The 14,934-nt window shown below is 35.0% G+C and overlaps 1 protein-coding gene across 1 annotated transcript in view; it reads right to left on the reverse strand.

Moving 5' to 3' along the window:
- Positions 1–14,934, reverse strand: part of EFCAB13 (EF-hand calcium binding domain 13) — a 123,674-nt gene that overhangs the window by 40,458 nt on the left and 68,282 nt on the right. Inside the window, 4 exon segments of the mRNA XM_036836707.1 lie at positions 1,131–1,205; positions 4,391–4,534; positions 11,263–11,334; positions 13,534–13,671. Of these exon segments, the coding sequence (XP_036692602.1) occupies positions 1,131–1,205; positions 4,391–4,534; positions 11,263–11,334; positions 13,534–13,671 (429 nt within the window).

Genomic DNA, 14,934 nt, shown 5'->3' on the forward strand with positions numbered 1-14,934 from the left:
GACAGCTGTATGGGATTAAGAGATACAAACTACTATGTATAAAATAGATAAGCAACAAAGATATATTGTATAGCACAAGGAATTATAGCCATTATCTTGTAAACTACAAAAAATAAAATTAAGTAAATGAATAAAAACCAAGATAAAAGAATAAAAACTAAAATTCTATGACAGCCACATGGAATGATCAAGTGGCTTACATAAAATCTGAATGAGTACACAATGTAAAAATATATGTCCAGTCATTGGATGTGCTTGAAATGGTTTTATTAAAATTATTTTCTATTGGCATTTACTTTAATTTAAAAAGTACTTGAAGAAAAAGAGTGAGAAAGGAAATATAACTACAGATATGAATAAGATATTATACAACCCTGTGCTAATAAAATTTTTTATCTCCATGAAACTGAAATTCCTAGGAAAAGTGCCTGACAATGCAAATAATCCTTTCATCCAATTAATCAATTGTGCTTCCTTGTATAGGAGACAAATTAAATTGATATATAAGGTAAAAATAGCTGTTACTTAAAGTGCACTATTACCTAATATGTGGCACAAAACACAATCCTACTTTTAGCCCCAATCTTCAAAGTACTAACTTCACTCCAATATACATATATGACCTTACATTTTTTTATAGTGAGCTTCTTAGTGACAAAGACTGTCTTCTTCATCTTAGCACTCTCACAGCTTAACATATAATCTGGTACATAGTAATGGCTCAATAAATGTTATTGAATAAAGTGGAAGATGAAAAAAAATATGAACAGCTGAAACCAGAAATTCTGCATTATAGAACTCAGCTATGGTCACTAGATGGCATCACTTTCCCAAAGTAAGAAAACATTTTAAACCTTCCCAAAATATGAATTTCATATATGTGGTTCTAGCTCTTTATAATAAAGTATGAGGTTGAACAGTAAGATTATGATAGCTTTCAATTCATTTGCATGTGGAAGTTCTAAATTTAGGAATCAGTAATGGAGAAGATTAAGATCAAACATAGCAGGAAGCCAGGCATTTATTTGTCTGATGATCTTTAGGACAGCTAGCTCTTTTAATACATTATACTCTTCTAAAATCTGTCAAACCATTTAGTCCACAAAAAGCACAAGATACGATGTTCTAACATAATTTTTCAGAGAAGTGTTCCGTGTTGCTCATCATAGTATCAACGAATTCTTTAAAATTCACTTTTTTTGTTTCTGAAGGGAAAAGAACACATTTTCTTCAGTACCTTCAAGTATTAAATTATTATGATAAATACTGAATTATATAAAATAAGTTATATATTCAGAGAGATAACATAATTATATCCAACAGCTAATACTAACCACTAAGGTATATGGGTATAAGGGGGAAAAGCAATTCAATTTACAGGCAAAAGCTAAACCCTGAAAATACCAAGAAAATTTATCAAAATCCTTCTAGTCACAAGTGTACAACATTTTTAACTTTAAACTTATATTGTCTTGGTCTTGCAACAACTCAGTAAAATATGTAGGTAAAGAATTAGTATGTTATTTTACATGTTTAAAAGAAAACACTTATACGTGATATGATTTTTTTTCTACGTTCACAGTAGGAAATGCAAGATCAGGAATTAGAAGCGAGCTCTCTTGACTCTCTGTTTCTTCTACATCAGGCTAACATTCACATTGATATCTTTACTCTAGTATACTATTGAAACCATTAAACATCTTAATAGTCATTTTATACCTAGACAATGGCTTTCCTTGATTATGTATAACTCTTCATAATATCCCAATGTTAGAATGGATAAAATATTTCTAAGAATTTTCTAAGGCCAGATATAAAGGTTTTATATAAATATAATGAGCTTTTGATAACCCTAGTCCTTTGCTTACCCCACTGAGAAAAAAAATTCTAATGCACTGTAAAAAATACAGCACAGTATACTTCCTATTCCCAATATTAAATATTTTTGAGCGTTTACTTCAAAGAGCACCAAATCACTTTGTATTCTTAGCCAAATTTTTGGAGACAAAAAAAATGAGACCTTGAAAAATTCTGGGGAATTATAGAGTTAGTTAAGATTTACATTCCCTAACAGGAACATATAACTTTCTAAATATTTGCAACATATATTCGTTATGAAGCGTGATTATACATCAAACCACTGGGAAGCCACCACCCAGCTGAAGAAGATTATTAATACCATTGCCTCTGTGCTTTTCCCATTCCATTATCCTGCTTCCCCCACAAAGAGAATATTACTGAATTTTTAAAATTTACCAATCTTTTGCTCTTTTACATATAATTTGTAACTGGATAAGTTATTTTTAATTTTGTTTTCAAGCTTTTGTTACACTATAGCAATCTGAGACTTGCTTTTTTCATTCAATATTTTATATCTAACAATCATCCATATGCTATATTGCTATGTTCATTTTCACTAATGTGTACACCATTAGTATTACATTATACAGCAAAGGTATATACCACAATTTATACATTCTGTCACTGATCATGTTGTTTCTTTTTTTGTTGTTACTATTAAGATCAGTGTTGCCATGAACATTCTTGAATATGTCTCCTTGTAAATCAGTGCAAGAGATTTCCTTGAATTTATAGTTAAAAGTGGATTTTTCTAAGCTACAGGGATATGAAAACCTTACAAAATACTACATAATGTTTTTCAAAGTTGTTTTATCACTTTCACCATATTTACCAACACTTAGATTAACAGACATCTTAATTTTTACCAATTTAGTGGGTATAAAAAGTTATCTCACTGTGACCTAAATTTTGCATTTCCCTGATTACTAATGATGTTGAGAAGCTTTTCATATGATTATTAGCAATTTGTGTTTCTTCACCTGGAAATGACTGTTCTTGAAATTTAGCCATTTTTCTATTGGGTTGTTAATTTATAGGGGTTCCCTATATATTCTCTACAACAATCCTTTGTTGTTATAAGTGTTGCAAATAATCTTTACTCAGTTTGTGGCTTGTTCTTCTTGTATTATGTTTTAGTAAAGAGAAGTTCTTAATTTTAATGTAACCAAATTTATCAATCTTTTCTCTTCTGCTTAGTGATTTTGTATTTTTTAAAAAAATCCCTCCTAACTCTAACAGAAAATTTTTCTTCTTTTTTTCCTAAAACTTTTACTGTTCACATCTGGAAATTATTACTGAATATGGTATATAGATAAGGATCCAATTCCATTTTTTTCCATTTGAATAGTTAATTATTCCAGCACCATTTATTAAGTGGCATTCTTTTCCCTGCTGTGATCTAACATCTCATTATATATGTTGCCATATATGTATGTAGATAGATTTGGAAGTTCCTTATCTTGTCCTATTGGTCAATTTCTCTATCCCTGTGCCATTCTCACACTGTTTAAATTACTATAGCTTTATAACGAGACTTGATATCCAAGAAAGCTGGTCTCCTTCAACACCACACACACACACACACACACCCCTACTTTTTATTATGAAAAATTGTAAATATATACAAAATAGAAAGTATATGGTGGACTTCCCTGGTGGCGCAGTGGTTAAGAATCCACCTGCCAATGCAGGGGACACGGGTTCGAGCCCTGGTCTGGGAAGATCCCACATGCCACGGAGCAACTAAGCCCATGTGCCACAACTACTGAGCCTGTGCTCTAGAGCCTGCGTACCACAACTACTGAGGCCATGTGCCACAACTACTGAAGCCCACACACCTCAAGCCTGTGCTCCACAACAAGAGAAGCCACCACAATGAGAAGCCCATGCACTGCAACAAAGAGTAGCTCCCGCTCACCACAACTAGAGAAAGCCTGCGTGCAGCAATGGAGACCCAACACAGCCAAAAAAATAAATAAATAAAATAAATAAATTAAAAAAAAAAGTATATGGCAATGCACACTCATGAACTCTCCCTAGTTGCAAATATTATCAACTTATGGCTGTTATTATTTCATCTATAACCTCACCCACCCCTCTACCTCACTCTCACCCTTTCTCTTTAGGAAAGTTGCTGCTATGTTCTACAGGCACCTAAAAAAATTGGTACCTTTATTATGAATTGTCAGCTTTGACATAATAAACAGTCCTTCTTTGTCCCACTTAATACCTTTTGTCCTAACTTCTGTCAATCAGAAAGCAAAATCACAAACCCTACTTTCTTTTTGTTTGCATTTTTCCTAGGAAAAAAAGGTTTGAAAAGACTATTAAGACTGCTTATTTCTGGACAATGAGATTTTGAGTGTCTTGCTGTACTTTTGAGTATTTTTGTACTTTTCAGTATTGGCTTAATTTTAATGGACTCTTTTTCTAACAAAAATTATAAAGTCATCATTCTGAGGAAAAGAATAGCAAACTGATCCTCTTTTCACATGCATCAACCCAGTTTTCCTGAAAATATATCACTTACCACCAGCTTCAGTCAACTCTGTGATCTTCTGAAATTCTGGCTTAGAAAGGTAAACTCCAAAATTTTGAAGACAAGTATTCAGATCCCCATAATCAATATTTTCATCTTTAATTTTATCAATAGCTTTGATGACATCAGTCAATGCTGAAAATAAAGCAGTATGCTAATAAGCATTAAGTATAAGTCAAAAGCAAAACACCAATAGTAAGATGAATTTTAGTTCTAACACACTAACAAAATATTAAAAACTTCAGAAATATTATATGTGAGAAGCATTACCAGAATCTTTTTTTTTTTTTTATAAGACTAGATCCTCAATCTTTTTTTAAAATTTATTTATTTATTTATTTATTTTTGGCTGTGTTGGGTCTTCGTTTCTATGCGAGGGCTTCCTCTAGTTGTGGCAAGCGGGGGCCACTCTTCATCGCGGTGCGCGGGCCTCTCACTATCGCGGCCTCTCTTGTTGCGGAGCACAGGCTCCAGACGCGCAGGCTCAGTAGTTGTGGCTCACGGGCCCAGTCGCTCCGCAGCATGTGGGATCTTCCCAGACCAGGGCTCGAACCCGTGTCCCCTGCATTGGCAGGCAGATTCTCAACCACTGCGCCACCAGGGAAGCCCCAGAATCTTTAATAATAGGAAAATTAAGGGCTTCCCTGGTGGCGCAGTGGATAAGAATCTGCCTGCCAATGCAGGGGACACAGGTTTGATCCCTGGTCCGGGAAGATCCCACATGCTGTGGAGCAATGAAGCCCATGCGCCACAACTACTGAGCCTGCCTGTAGTGCCTGCAAGCCACAACTACTGAACCCCGTGTGCCTAGAGCCCGTGCTCCGCAATAAGAGAAGCCACCGCAGTGAGAAGCCCGTGCACCACAACGAAGAGTAGCTCCTGCTCACCACAACTAGAGAAAGCCCACATGCAGCAACCAAGACCCAACACAGCCAAAAATAAATAAATAAAATAAAAATTTTTTAAAAATTAAAAAAAAAGGAAATTAATAAGTTATAAAATCAGAGTATGAAATATATTATTCCACTCTCCCATAGCCTTTGTATCTAAGGAAGTGCCAATTTAATTGCACTGACAATACCACAACTAAAAATACATAGGATCAAAAATATTATATAATTTCCCCCATTTAATTCTCTAACAATTTAAAATTCCCTAGCAGTCTGTTTCTTAGTAGCAGAAACAGAAGTAGAAAACCTTCAATCTCAAATGATAAATTGGAATAAGCTTTTGTAACAATACATGGCTCAGTCATCAGTAAATTTATCTTAGTTTATCTTCTGTAAATATAAATCATTACTTGAAAACAGCTATGCTACATGTCTTTTTACAATACTTTAGAATGCATGCTTCACAAATTTGGGCAGTATTCCCTCCACTAAATTTAAACTGATAAATTTTTACTGCAATGAAAACTTTCTTAAAAGAAATTACTTATAAATATATGGATTAAGGAAGTTGACAGATGTGCGTGTGTGAACTCTGGAACAAATTAAACTCAAATAAGTTTTCTCTAGTAGATTAGGATAGGTAAAGTGAGGAGTTGGGCAGTGGAGAGCATTAAAGTCACCATCAGTAGTTAATCTTCTTCAAGCAATCACTGGAAGTCATTATGGATTGCAAAGCAAAGAAAGAATGATCAAAATGATTTCTGAACTAGATGATCCTTAAAACAATTCTTAAAAAGATGATTCTTATGTGTAAATACATGGAATAAGACACCATGTTCCTATCTTGTGAAAGTTTCAGGTGAAAGTAATTCTCATTTAAAAGTTAACAACAGAGGAGTGACATCAGCAAGACAGTTGAGTAGGAAGCCCTGGACTCCCCTTCTCCCCTCACACACACTGATTCAGCAAAAATTCATGGATAAATTCCTTTTGTGAGAAATGAGAAACTAACTGAAAGGCTCTAACATCCCAGGAGAATGCAAAACCAGATTCACTGAAGCTGGTAGGGAGATGTGGGACACCCTTTTGCTGGAGACCCTGTCCCCATTGCAGCACCATATGATCTGAAAGAGACCCCTTAGCTCCCAGCTTCACTCAGGGGAAGATAGAAATTGGTTCGCATGTCCAGCAGTCCAACTTTTCCAAAAGGCCTCCCCAGAAGACTGGCTTCTATCTTGCCAATCTTGGGGCTCTGATAGGTCTAGTATAGACTAGTAGTCTGGGATAGAACAGAAGTGGTGACATAAGCCAGTCAATGCCAATGATCCTTGCTCAGCACAGAGTGAGTAGATATAAAATGCCAATTCTCAGCTGCCCCCTGGATAGCAAAAGAATTGATTCATGCATCCAGCACCCCAACTTCTTCAGGGCCTCCCAAAGGACCAGCATCTGTCTCACCAGTCCTAGAGCCTGGGGAAGGAAAGAGTTGGTAGAGGTCCCAAGAATATTGGCTAGGCTAATTGGTAGGGGTATTCTCCTGTATAAGGCCAGTCTATGAAGACTAAGAGAGGTGCTTGCTTTGTGTAATGCACAGATTCCAAAGAGAATCTCATAACTCTAATAAAAAAGATAGATAACTCTCATAAAGATGCTCATCAAAATCAAGAGAACAATGCAAGAACAAAGTGAGAATTTCAACACAGAGATAGAAAATATTCAAAAGTGCCAAACAGAAATCATAGAGGTGAAGAACACAATAACTGAAAATTTCACTAGAGGTGCTAAACAGCAGACTAGATCAAGCAGAAGAATGGAGCAGTGAACTAAAAGACAGGTCACTGGAAAGAATTCAGTCAAAAGAACAAAAAGAAAAAAGAATGAAAAACAGTGAAGAAAGCTTAAGGGATGTATGGAACACCATTAAATGGACCAATATACACATTATGGGAATCCCAGAAGGAGAGAGTGATAAAAGGACAAAAAATCTATTTAAAGATATAATGGCAGGAAACTTCTCAAATATGAATGTAAAGTGCTGTACATTTGAGATTTTGGTTCAATTTGTCATGGGGCTCTGTTGCTTCAACTCAAACAATGCTTTTTTGATATGGGTGCATCTAAAGTGTTATACACTTAAGAAAAAAGGCCAGCTTCACTGTAAAACTCTCTTGGCTAAGCATAACACTTAAAGAGTAGTATATTCCTTCTTCCGCAAAGTATCAACATAACCTGGACAGGAATCTCCCTACCACTAGCAGGAGAAGAAGGCTTAGTTAGATCCAGTCACATCTATTCTTTCAGTATCAGCAGTTCCAGCTAACAGAAAGTGGTTTAGACTTTCTTCATGAAGGTTGTGACAATCGGCTCCTTACTCTAGGCAAATGTAGCCCAATTCAAAGCATATGGAATATTTACAACTGAAAATTACGAAAACTGAAATAATAAGCTCAGTGGGTCAACAGCTGAATGGAGGAGAGAGAAGAAAGAATTAATGAACTGAAAGACAGCAATAGGAATCACCCAATGAACAACAGAAAGAAAATAGACTGAAAAAAAAAGAATAGAGTCTCCGGGACCTGTAGCAGTATAAAGAAAGATCCAACATGGTGTAATCAGAGCCTCAGAAGAAGGAGAGAGAGAGAGCATGGTTAAAAAGGTACTCAAAAAAGCAATGGTTAAACAATTCCCAAATTTTTAGCAACAGATATTAACCTACAGATCCAAGAAAATAAGTGGAACTCAAACAGGATAAAGCCAAAGAAATCCATGTCAAGACACATTATAATTAAACTTTTGAAAACTAAATGCAGAGAAAAAAATCTTGAAAGCAGTCAAAGAAAAATGAAACCTTACCTATAGGGGGGAAAAAAAAACAATTTGAATGACAAGATTTCCCTCAGAAACCTTGGACATCAGAAAGAAGTGGCACCATATTTTTCAAGTGCTGAAAGAAAAGAACTGGCAACCCAATCCCATACTTAGAAAAAATATTCTTCAGGAATGAAGGGGAAATCAAGATGTTCTCAAATGGAAGAAAACGAAGAGAATCTGTTGACAGTAAACCTATGAATGGCTAAAAGGAAGTCCTTTAAACAGAAAGGAAAGGATAAAACAAAGAACTGTGGAATATCAGGAAGGAAGAAAGAAAACAGTAAGCCAAAATATGGGTAAATATAGTAGGCTTTCCTTCTCCTCTTGAGTTTTTAAATTACATTTGATGGTTGAAGCAAAAATTATAATACTGTCTGATATGTTTTTAAATATATGTAAAGGAAATATTTAAGACAATTACATCATACATAGGGGAGGGTAAGCGGACATAAAAGTGGATAAGATTTCTATACTTCATTTGAACTGGTAAAATGATAACACCAGTAGACTGTGATAAGTTATGTATATATAATATAATACCTGGAGCAACCACCAAAATGCTATAAAAAGAGATACACTCTAAAATACTAGATAAATCAAAATGGAATTCTAAAAATGGGCAAAAGATTTGAATACATATTTCACCAAAGACACCTGAATGGCTAGCAAGCATATACAAAAATACTCAACGTTATTAGTCATTAGGGGAATGCAAAATTAAAAGCACGAGATACCACTACAAACTTACTGGTTATAATTTTAAAAAAACAAATGTTGACAAGGATGTGAAGAAACTAGAATCTTCATACATTGCTGCTGAGAATGAAAATGATATAGCCACTTTGGAAAACAGTTTGGCAATCTGTTAAAAACCTAACCATAAATTTACCATACAGACTAACAATTTTTCTCCTAGGAATTTACCCAAGAGAAATAAAAGTGTATGCCCACAGAAAGACATGTATGCAAATATTAATTTCAGCATTATTCATAACAGTCAGAAGCTGAGAAAAATAAAATGTTCATGAACTGGTCAACCATCAACAAAACAAAGTATATCCATAAACTGTAATATGGGTTTATTTATCAATAAAAAGGAATGAACTATTGATACATACTACAACATGAATTAACCTTAAAAACATTATGCAGGGCTTCCCTGGTGGTGCATTGGTTGGGAATCCGCCTGTCAATGCAGGGGACACGGGTTCGAGCCCTGATCCGGGAAGATCCCACATACCGCGGAGCAGCTAAGCCCATGAGCCACAACTACTGAGCCTGCGCTCTAGAGCCCGCAAGCCACAACTACTGAAGCCTGCGCGCCTAGAGCCCATGCTCCGCAACAAGAGAAGCCACCGCAATGAGAAGCCCATGCACCACAATGAAGAGTAGTCCCTGCTCGTTGCAACTAGAGAAAGCCTGCCCGCAGCAACAAAGACCCAACGCAGCCAAAAATAAATTTTAAAAAAACCCAAACATTATGCAAAGTGAAGGACCTCAAGTATAAAAGACATGTTATATGATTTCATTTATATTAAATGTCAAAAAGAGGCAAATTCATAGAGACAGAAAGCAGATTAGTGGTTGTCTACAGATGGGGTGGAGATTAATTGCAAATGGGCATGAGAGAATTTTTAGGAGTGACAGAAATGTTACAAACTGGATTGTGTCTACTTCTGGGTACATATCTAAAAGAATTCAAAGCAGGAGCTTAAAGAGATATTTGCATGCCCATTTTCATAGCTGCACTATTCACAATAACCAAGAGGAGGAAGCAACACAAGTGTCCACTGATGGATGAATGAATAAGGAAAATGTGGTATACACATACAATGGAATATTATTTAGCATGAAAAAGGAAGAAAATTCTGACAGCTCTTGGGGGCATTATGATAAGTGAAATAAGCCAGTCACAAAAAGACAAATACTGTATGATTCTACTAAGGTATCTCAAGTGGACGACTTCACAGAAACAGAAAGTAGAATGATGGTTGCCAGAACTGGAGGGGCAAGGATGGGTAATTTTTATTTAACCGGTACAGAGTTTCAGTTTTGCAAGATAAAAAGTTGTAGAGATTGGTTGCACAACAATGTGAATGCACTTAACACTAACATTACTGAACCGTACACTTAGAAATGGTTAAGATGGTAAATTCCATGATATGTGTTAGTTCCCACAATTTGAAATAAAATTTTAAAATAGTATAATGGGGAAAAAAGAGGAAGAGACAGCTGTGACCAAGACACTACTTCACAAAATAGCAATGAAAGAATGACTGAGTTGGTGAATGAATGATTGCATGGTGAAGCATTCAAGAAATCGATTTACTAATAGTATCTTCAAGAAATCCAGAGACTTAAACATTTACATTCATCAGAAATGACAAATGCTAATGCAGTTTTTAACATGAGATTCTTCATCTAGGTATAAAAGAAAGTTTCTTCCTTTGGATTAATTTTTTCTTATAAGAGAAATCTTTTGGGAAGCGAGAGAAAGCTCATCTTTTTTAAAGTATATGAATAAACAGAAGGAAATAAACAGCAAGCCTTCATAAAACTTTCATTTCTTTTTAATATCACAGAAAAAATATTTAATTATTTGTATAAAAAATAAAAACATTGCAAGTAAGAAAAACTAGATTGTGGTGTGACTCTATAATATAAATCAGTGCATGGGTGATTTTATGTATGTAGATTTTACCTCAATAGAACTGTTTTATAAAATGTTCTAAAACAAAGATAAACCAAACAAGTATTTCATTCAAACAAGTTCCTTATAAAAATTAAAAATGAAATCACCCATCAATTGCTAATAATGGAGCTAATTACCTATTTGACTTCCTCATTATCATTACTATTACTGTACATTTATATAGCACTCACCAGTTCATAAAATCCACATAACAACTCTGTGAACTAAGCAATTTAGCTGTTATTACCCTGATATACCAAGTTTTTAAAAAAACTGGCAAATGGCTTGCTAAAGGGTTTTGGAACTATTAAGTATCTATACAAAAAGCAAACTCAGTTCAGTTGAACCTAATTCTCCTCAACCTAACTGCTCTTTCCCCCAGATGATTTTAAAATAAATTTCCTACCTACCATCATATCCAGGAAGATTTTGCTCTTTGGAGAGAGCATGCACAACATCATCTAACTTCACCATTCCATTTTCTGTAAAAGAAAAGTTTAGATTATACATTCTATTATACTTCTGTATAAAAGGTAAATACACATTTTAATACAACTATGAAAAAATGCTTATCCTTTACTTAATCATCATCCTATTTCTTCTTCTTATCTTGTCTCCCTAGATGAGTCTTTCTAAATTAGGTCAGTTCATTTCCTTTCAGCAATTACTGACAGTATATTAGTGCCAAGAACTATGCTAGGCACCAAGGATACAAAAATAAGTAGGACACAGTCCCTGCTTTTTCAATGTTTATTATAAAGTGCAAAGGACTGGGTTAGGTACTCAGTTCTTGATAGATATAGGAAAAAGGAAAGGTGCCCATAGAGGTAGACCATGAGAAAGTTAAGAAGTCTATTTCACATCATCATGAAAACCCAGTCAAATCAATATGCCGTCCACTAAGACACTTTGACAATGCTAACCAGCCCTGACAAACCCAAGTATCCCCATCCTTACCTTTAGTATCCATCTGGTCCAAATAACTACCTATTTTTACATACAAACCCTCCACAGTGATCATACTAATCCTGATAAGCAGAAGAAAGGGCTGAATAATTTTAGTGGCATCTACTTTTTAGATTTTTTAAAATTTATTTTGTATTGACATTACAAACATTATATGTCTCATGTGTACAACATTATATGTCTTTAACATTAACATTTATATGTCTCATGTGTACATTATATGTCTTTAACATTATATGTCTCATGTGTACAACATTAACATTATATGTCTCATGTGTACAACATTATATTTCTACTTCTGTATACACTACAGTGTGCTCACTACCAAAAATTAAGTTTCCATCTATCATCATACAATTGATCCCCTTTACCCATTTTGTTCTACCGCCAACTCTTACCCCCTGGTAACCATTACTCTGATCTCTATTTCTTAGATTTTTTTTAAAATCAAATATTCTTTCTTATTTGCCTTAACTAAGGAATTTTGCTCAGGTTCTAATAATTCACTTCTAATGTTATTTCTGTCAGTCTTTTCCCAAACTGTTGCCTCTGCCCTCTCCTTAACTGAACTTTTGCTGTGGACAATTCTTAATGATAAAACAACTTCTCTAATACAAGAGTCTTTCTTAGGGACTTCCCTGGTGCACAGTGGTTAGGAATCCGCCTGCCAAGGCAGGGGACATGGGTTCGAGCCCTGGTCCGGGAAGATCCCACATGCCGTGGAGCAACTAAGCCCGTGCACCACAACTACTGAGCCTGCGTGCTACAACTACTGAAGCCCGCGCACCTAGAGCTCGTGCTCCACAACAAGGGAAGCCACAGCAATGAGAAGCCCGTGCACTGCAACGAAGAGTAGCCCCTGCTCGCCACAACTAGAGAAAGCACTCACACAGCAACGAAGACCCAGTGCAGCCATAAATAAATAAATAAATTTATTAAAAAGAAAAAAAAAGAATCTTTCTTAGAAACTTAAACTCTGCCCTGAACTTAGGTTGGTGAGTGGGATATGCTATTTAATTTATAGATGCTAACTGCCTGCCTTGGTTAAAAGCCCTAAATTCCCTTAGCCCTAAATTCCTAGGTACAGTACTCATTCTACATTTTAGAATCTCCAATTATTTCTCCTTGGACCCCTATGCTATTGACTTAGAGATTTTTGAACCTCTTGGGTATTGTAGTCTTGCTACCTGAACCTCTATTCTACAGCTAGATAAGCTTTCCCCAGTACCTGTCTCACACTAGAAGGCATAGCTAGGAATAGTAATGAAGAACCTTACAGAAACAGTTCTGAGATATGAAAGACCTAGCCCCTCCAAACCAATCCATTAGGTCAAACTTCCCAGGAATTGTTTTTTACTAATCCCAATTTAAAAAAAATTTATTGGAACATAGTTGATTTATAATGTCGTGTTAGTTTCTGCTGTACAGCATAGTGAATCAGTTATCCATATACATATATCCACTCTTTTTTAGATTCTTTTCCCATATAGGTCATTACAGAGTATTGAGTAGAGTTTCCTGTGCTATACAGTAGGTCTTTATTAGTTATCTATTTTATATATAACTACTTACAATTTTTATATTTGTTCTTTCTGAATCTTCTTTAGAATGGCCCATTCCATTCCATTCCTAGTTGAGAGAATTTACTCCAACATTTAATACTCACATAAAAGTATCTAATACTTTCAAAACATTTGGTATTATCAGTCTCTCACCATTTCTAGTAGTGTCTGTCACAATCTTCTTGAACTCTTTATCTGATAAAGTAATTCCTACTGAATGCAAAATGGACTGAGGTTCTTCTGTATCAATGTAATTTTCTCAGAGTTTATTGATAGCTTCACAGACATTTCCTAAGTATACAAAATGTGGGGGACTATTCAGCAACATAATTTACGTGTCTTAAGCAATAATTGGCAGCTAAAATCTTTATCTAGTAATCAGAAATCAAGTTTTATTTACTTAATATCACCTTACAGAAGGACTGCTTTTCTGTCCATATTTCTGTTGTATCTTACATTACACTTAATCTTTCTCTTATAGCTCAAACACAAAACTGTCTTGAAATTCTATAAACATTTATAAACTACTTGTTTGGAAGAACAGCCTGTTCTAGTGGCCCAGCCAATGCAGCTTGGTTCTGATTAAAATATAATGAATGAGTCCAAGAGATCAAAACATCAATGTGCTTTGTTTAAATTCCAAGATTTCAAACAAAAATTGAGAGTTCTTTCCCTTCCTATCACTTTACCCTACCATGTTTTCAGTTCACAACCTTCAAAATTATAAAATCCTAGCAGACACACATGGCCATCATGAGCCTCCTAATATTATGTACTGAGATGGACAAAATATCTCCTGTGTTGTATTCTGGCCAAAATGCATACCCTGAACTTATTCATGAAGAAATATAAGGAAACCCAAAACGAGGGACATTATAGAAAACAACAAGTCAATACTCTTCCAAAGTGTCAAGGTCATGAAAGATTGAAAAACCATCCCAGACTGAAGGAGACTAAGGACACATGACAGCTAAATGTAATATGTGGTCCTGGATGAGATCCTGGATAAGAAAAAGGACATTAATGGAAAAACTGACAAATTTTGAATAAGGCCCTTAGATTAGTAAATACTGTTGTATGAGTGTTAATTTCCTGGTTTAGATCATTGTACTGTGGTTATATAAGATCTTAACACTTGGGAACACTAGATGAAGAGTATGCAGAAATGTTTTTATTGTATTTTTGTATAATTCTTATGAATTTAAAATTATTTCATAATGAAAATTTAAAAATGTTTTTTGAACGTAAATCAAGTGACAGTCACATTTCATAGCTGCTCAATCACCATCAATTTATTTGGAGAAGTTATACGAGATAAGCTATTTCATACTTCTCTATATACAGAACATTAAGTGTGGCAGTGGTAGGTGACATCATTTTATTTTAGTGACACCAGCAAGGTAGATAACCACTTTTTTCCACAGCCCTATTCTACCCATTGGCTAAATGCCTATTACTCCATTATTCCTTTAACCAGGGCTTTAATTCTTATTGAAGTACAAAAATCTCAGAAATAGAAATGAGGCACAGAGTAAAAGCAGAGCATTGGTAAAG

Source organism: Balaenoptera musculus, chromosome 20 (genome assembly GCF_009873245.2).
Source record: "Balaenoptera musculus isolate JJ_BM4_2016_0621 chromosome 20, mBalMus1.pri.v3, whole genome shotgun sequence".
Taxonomy (NCBI): domain Eukaryota; kingdom Metazoa; phylum Chordata; class Mammalia; order Artiodactyla; family Balaenopteridae; genus Balaenoptera; species Balaenoptera musculus.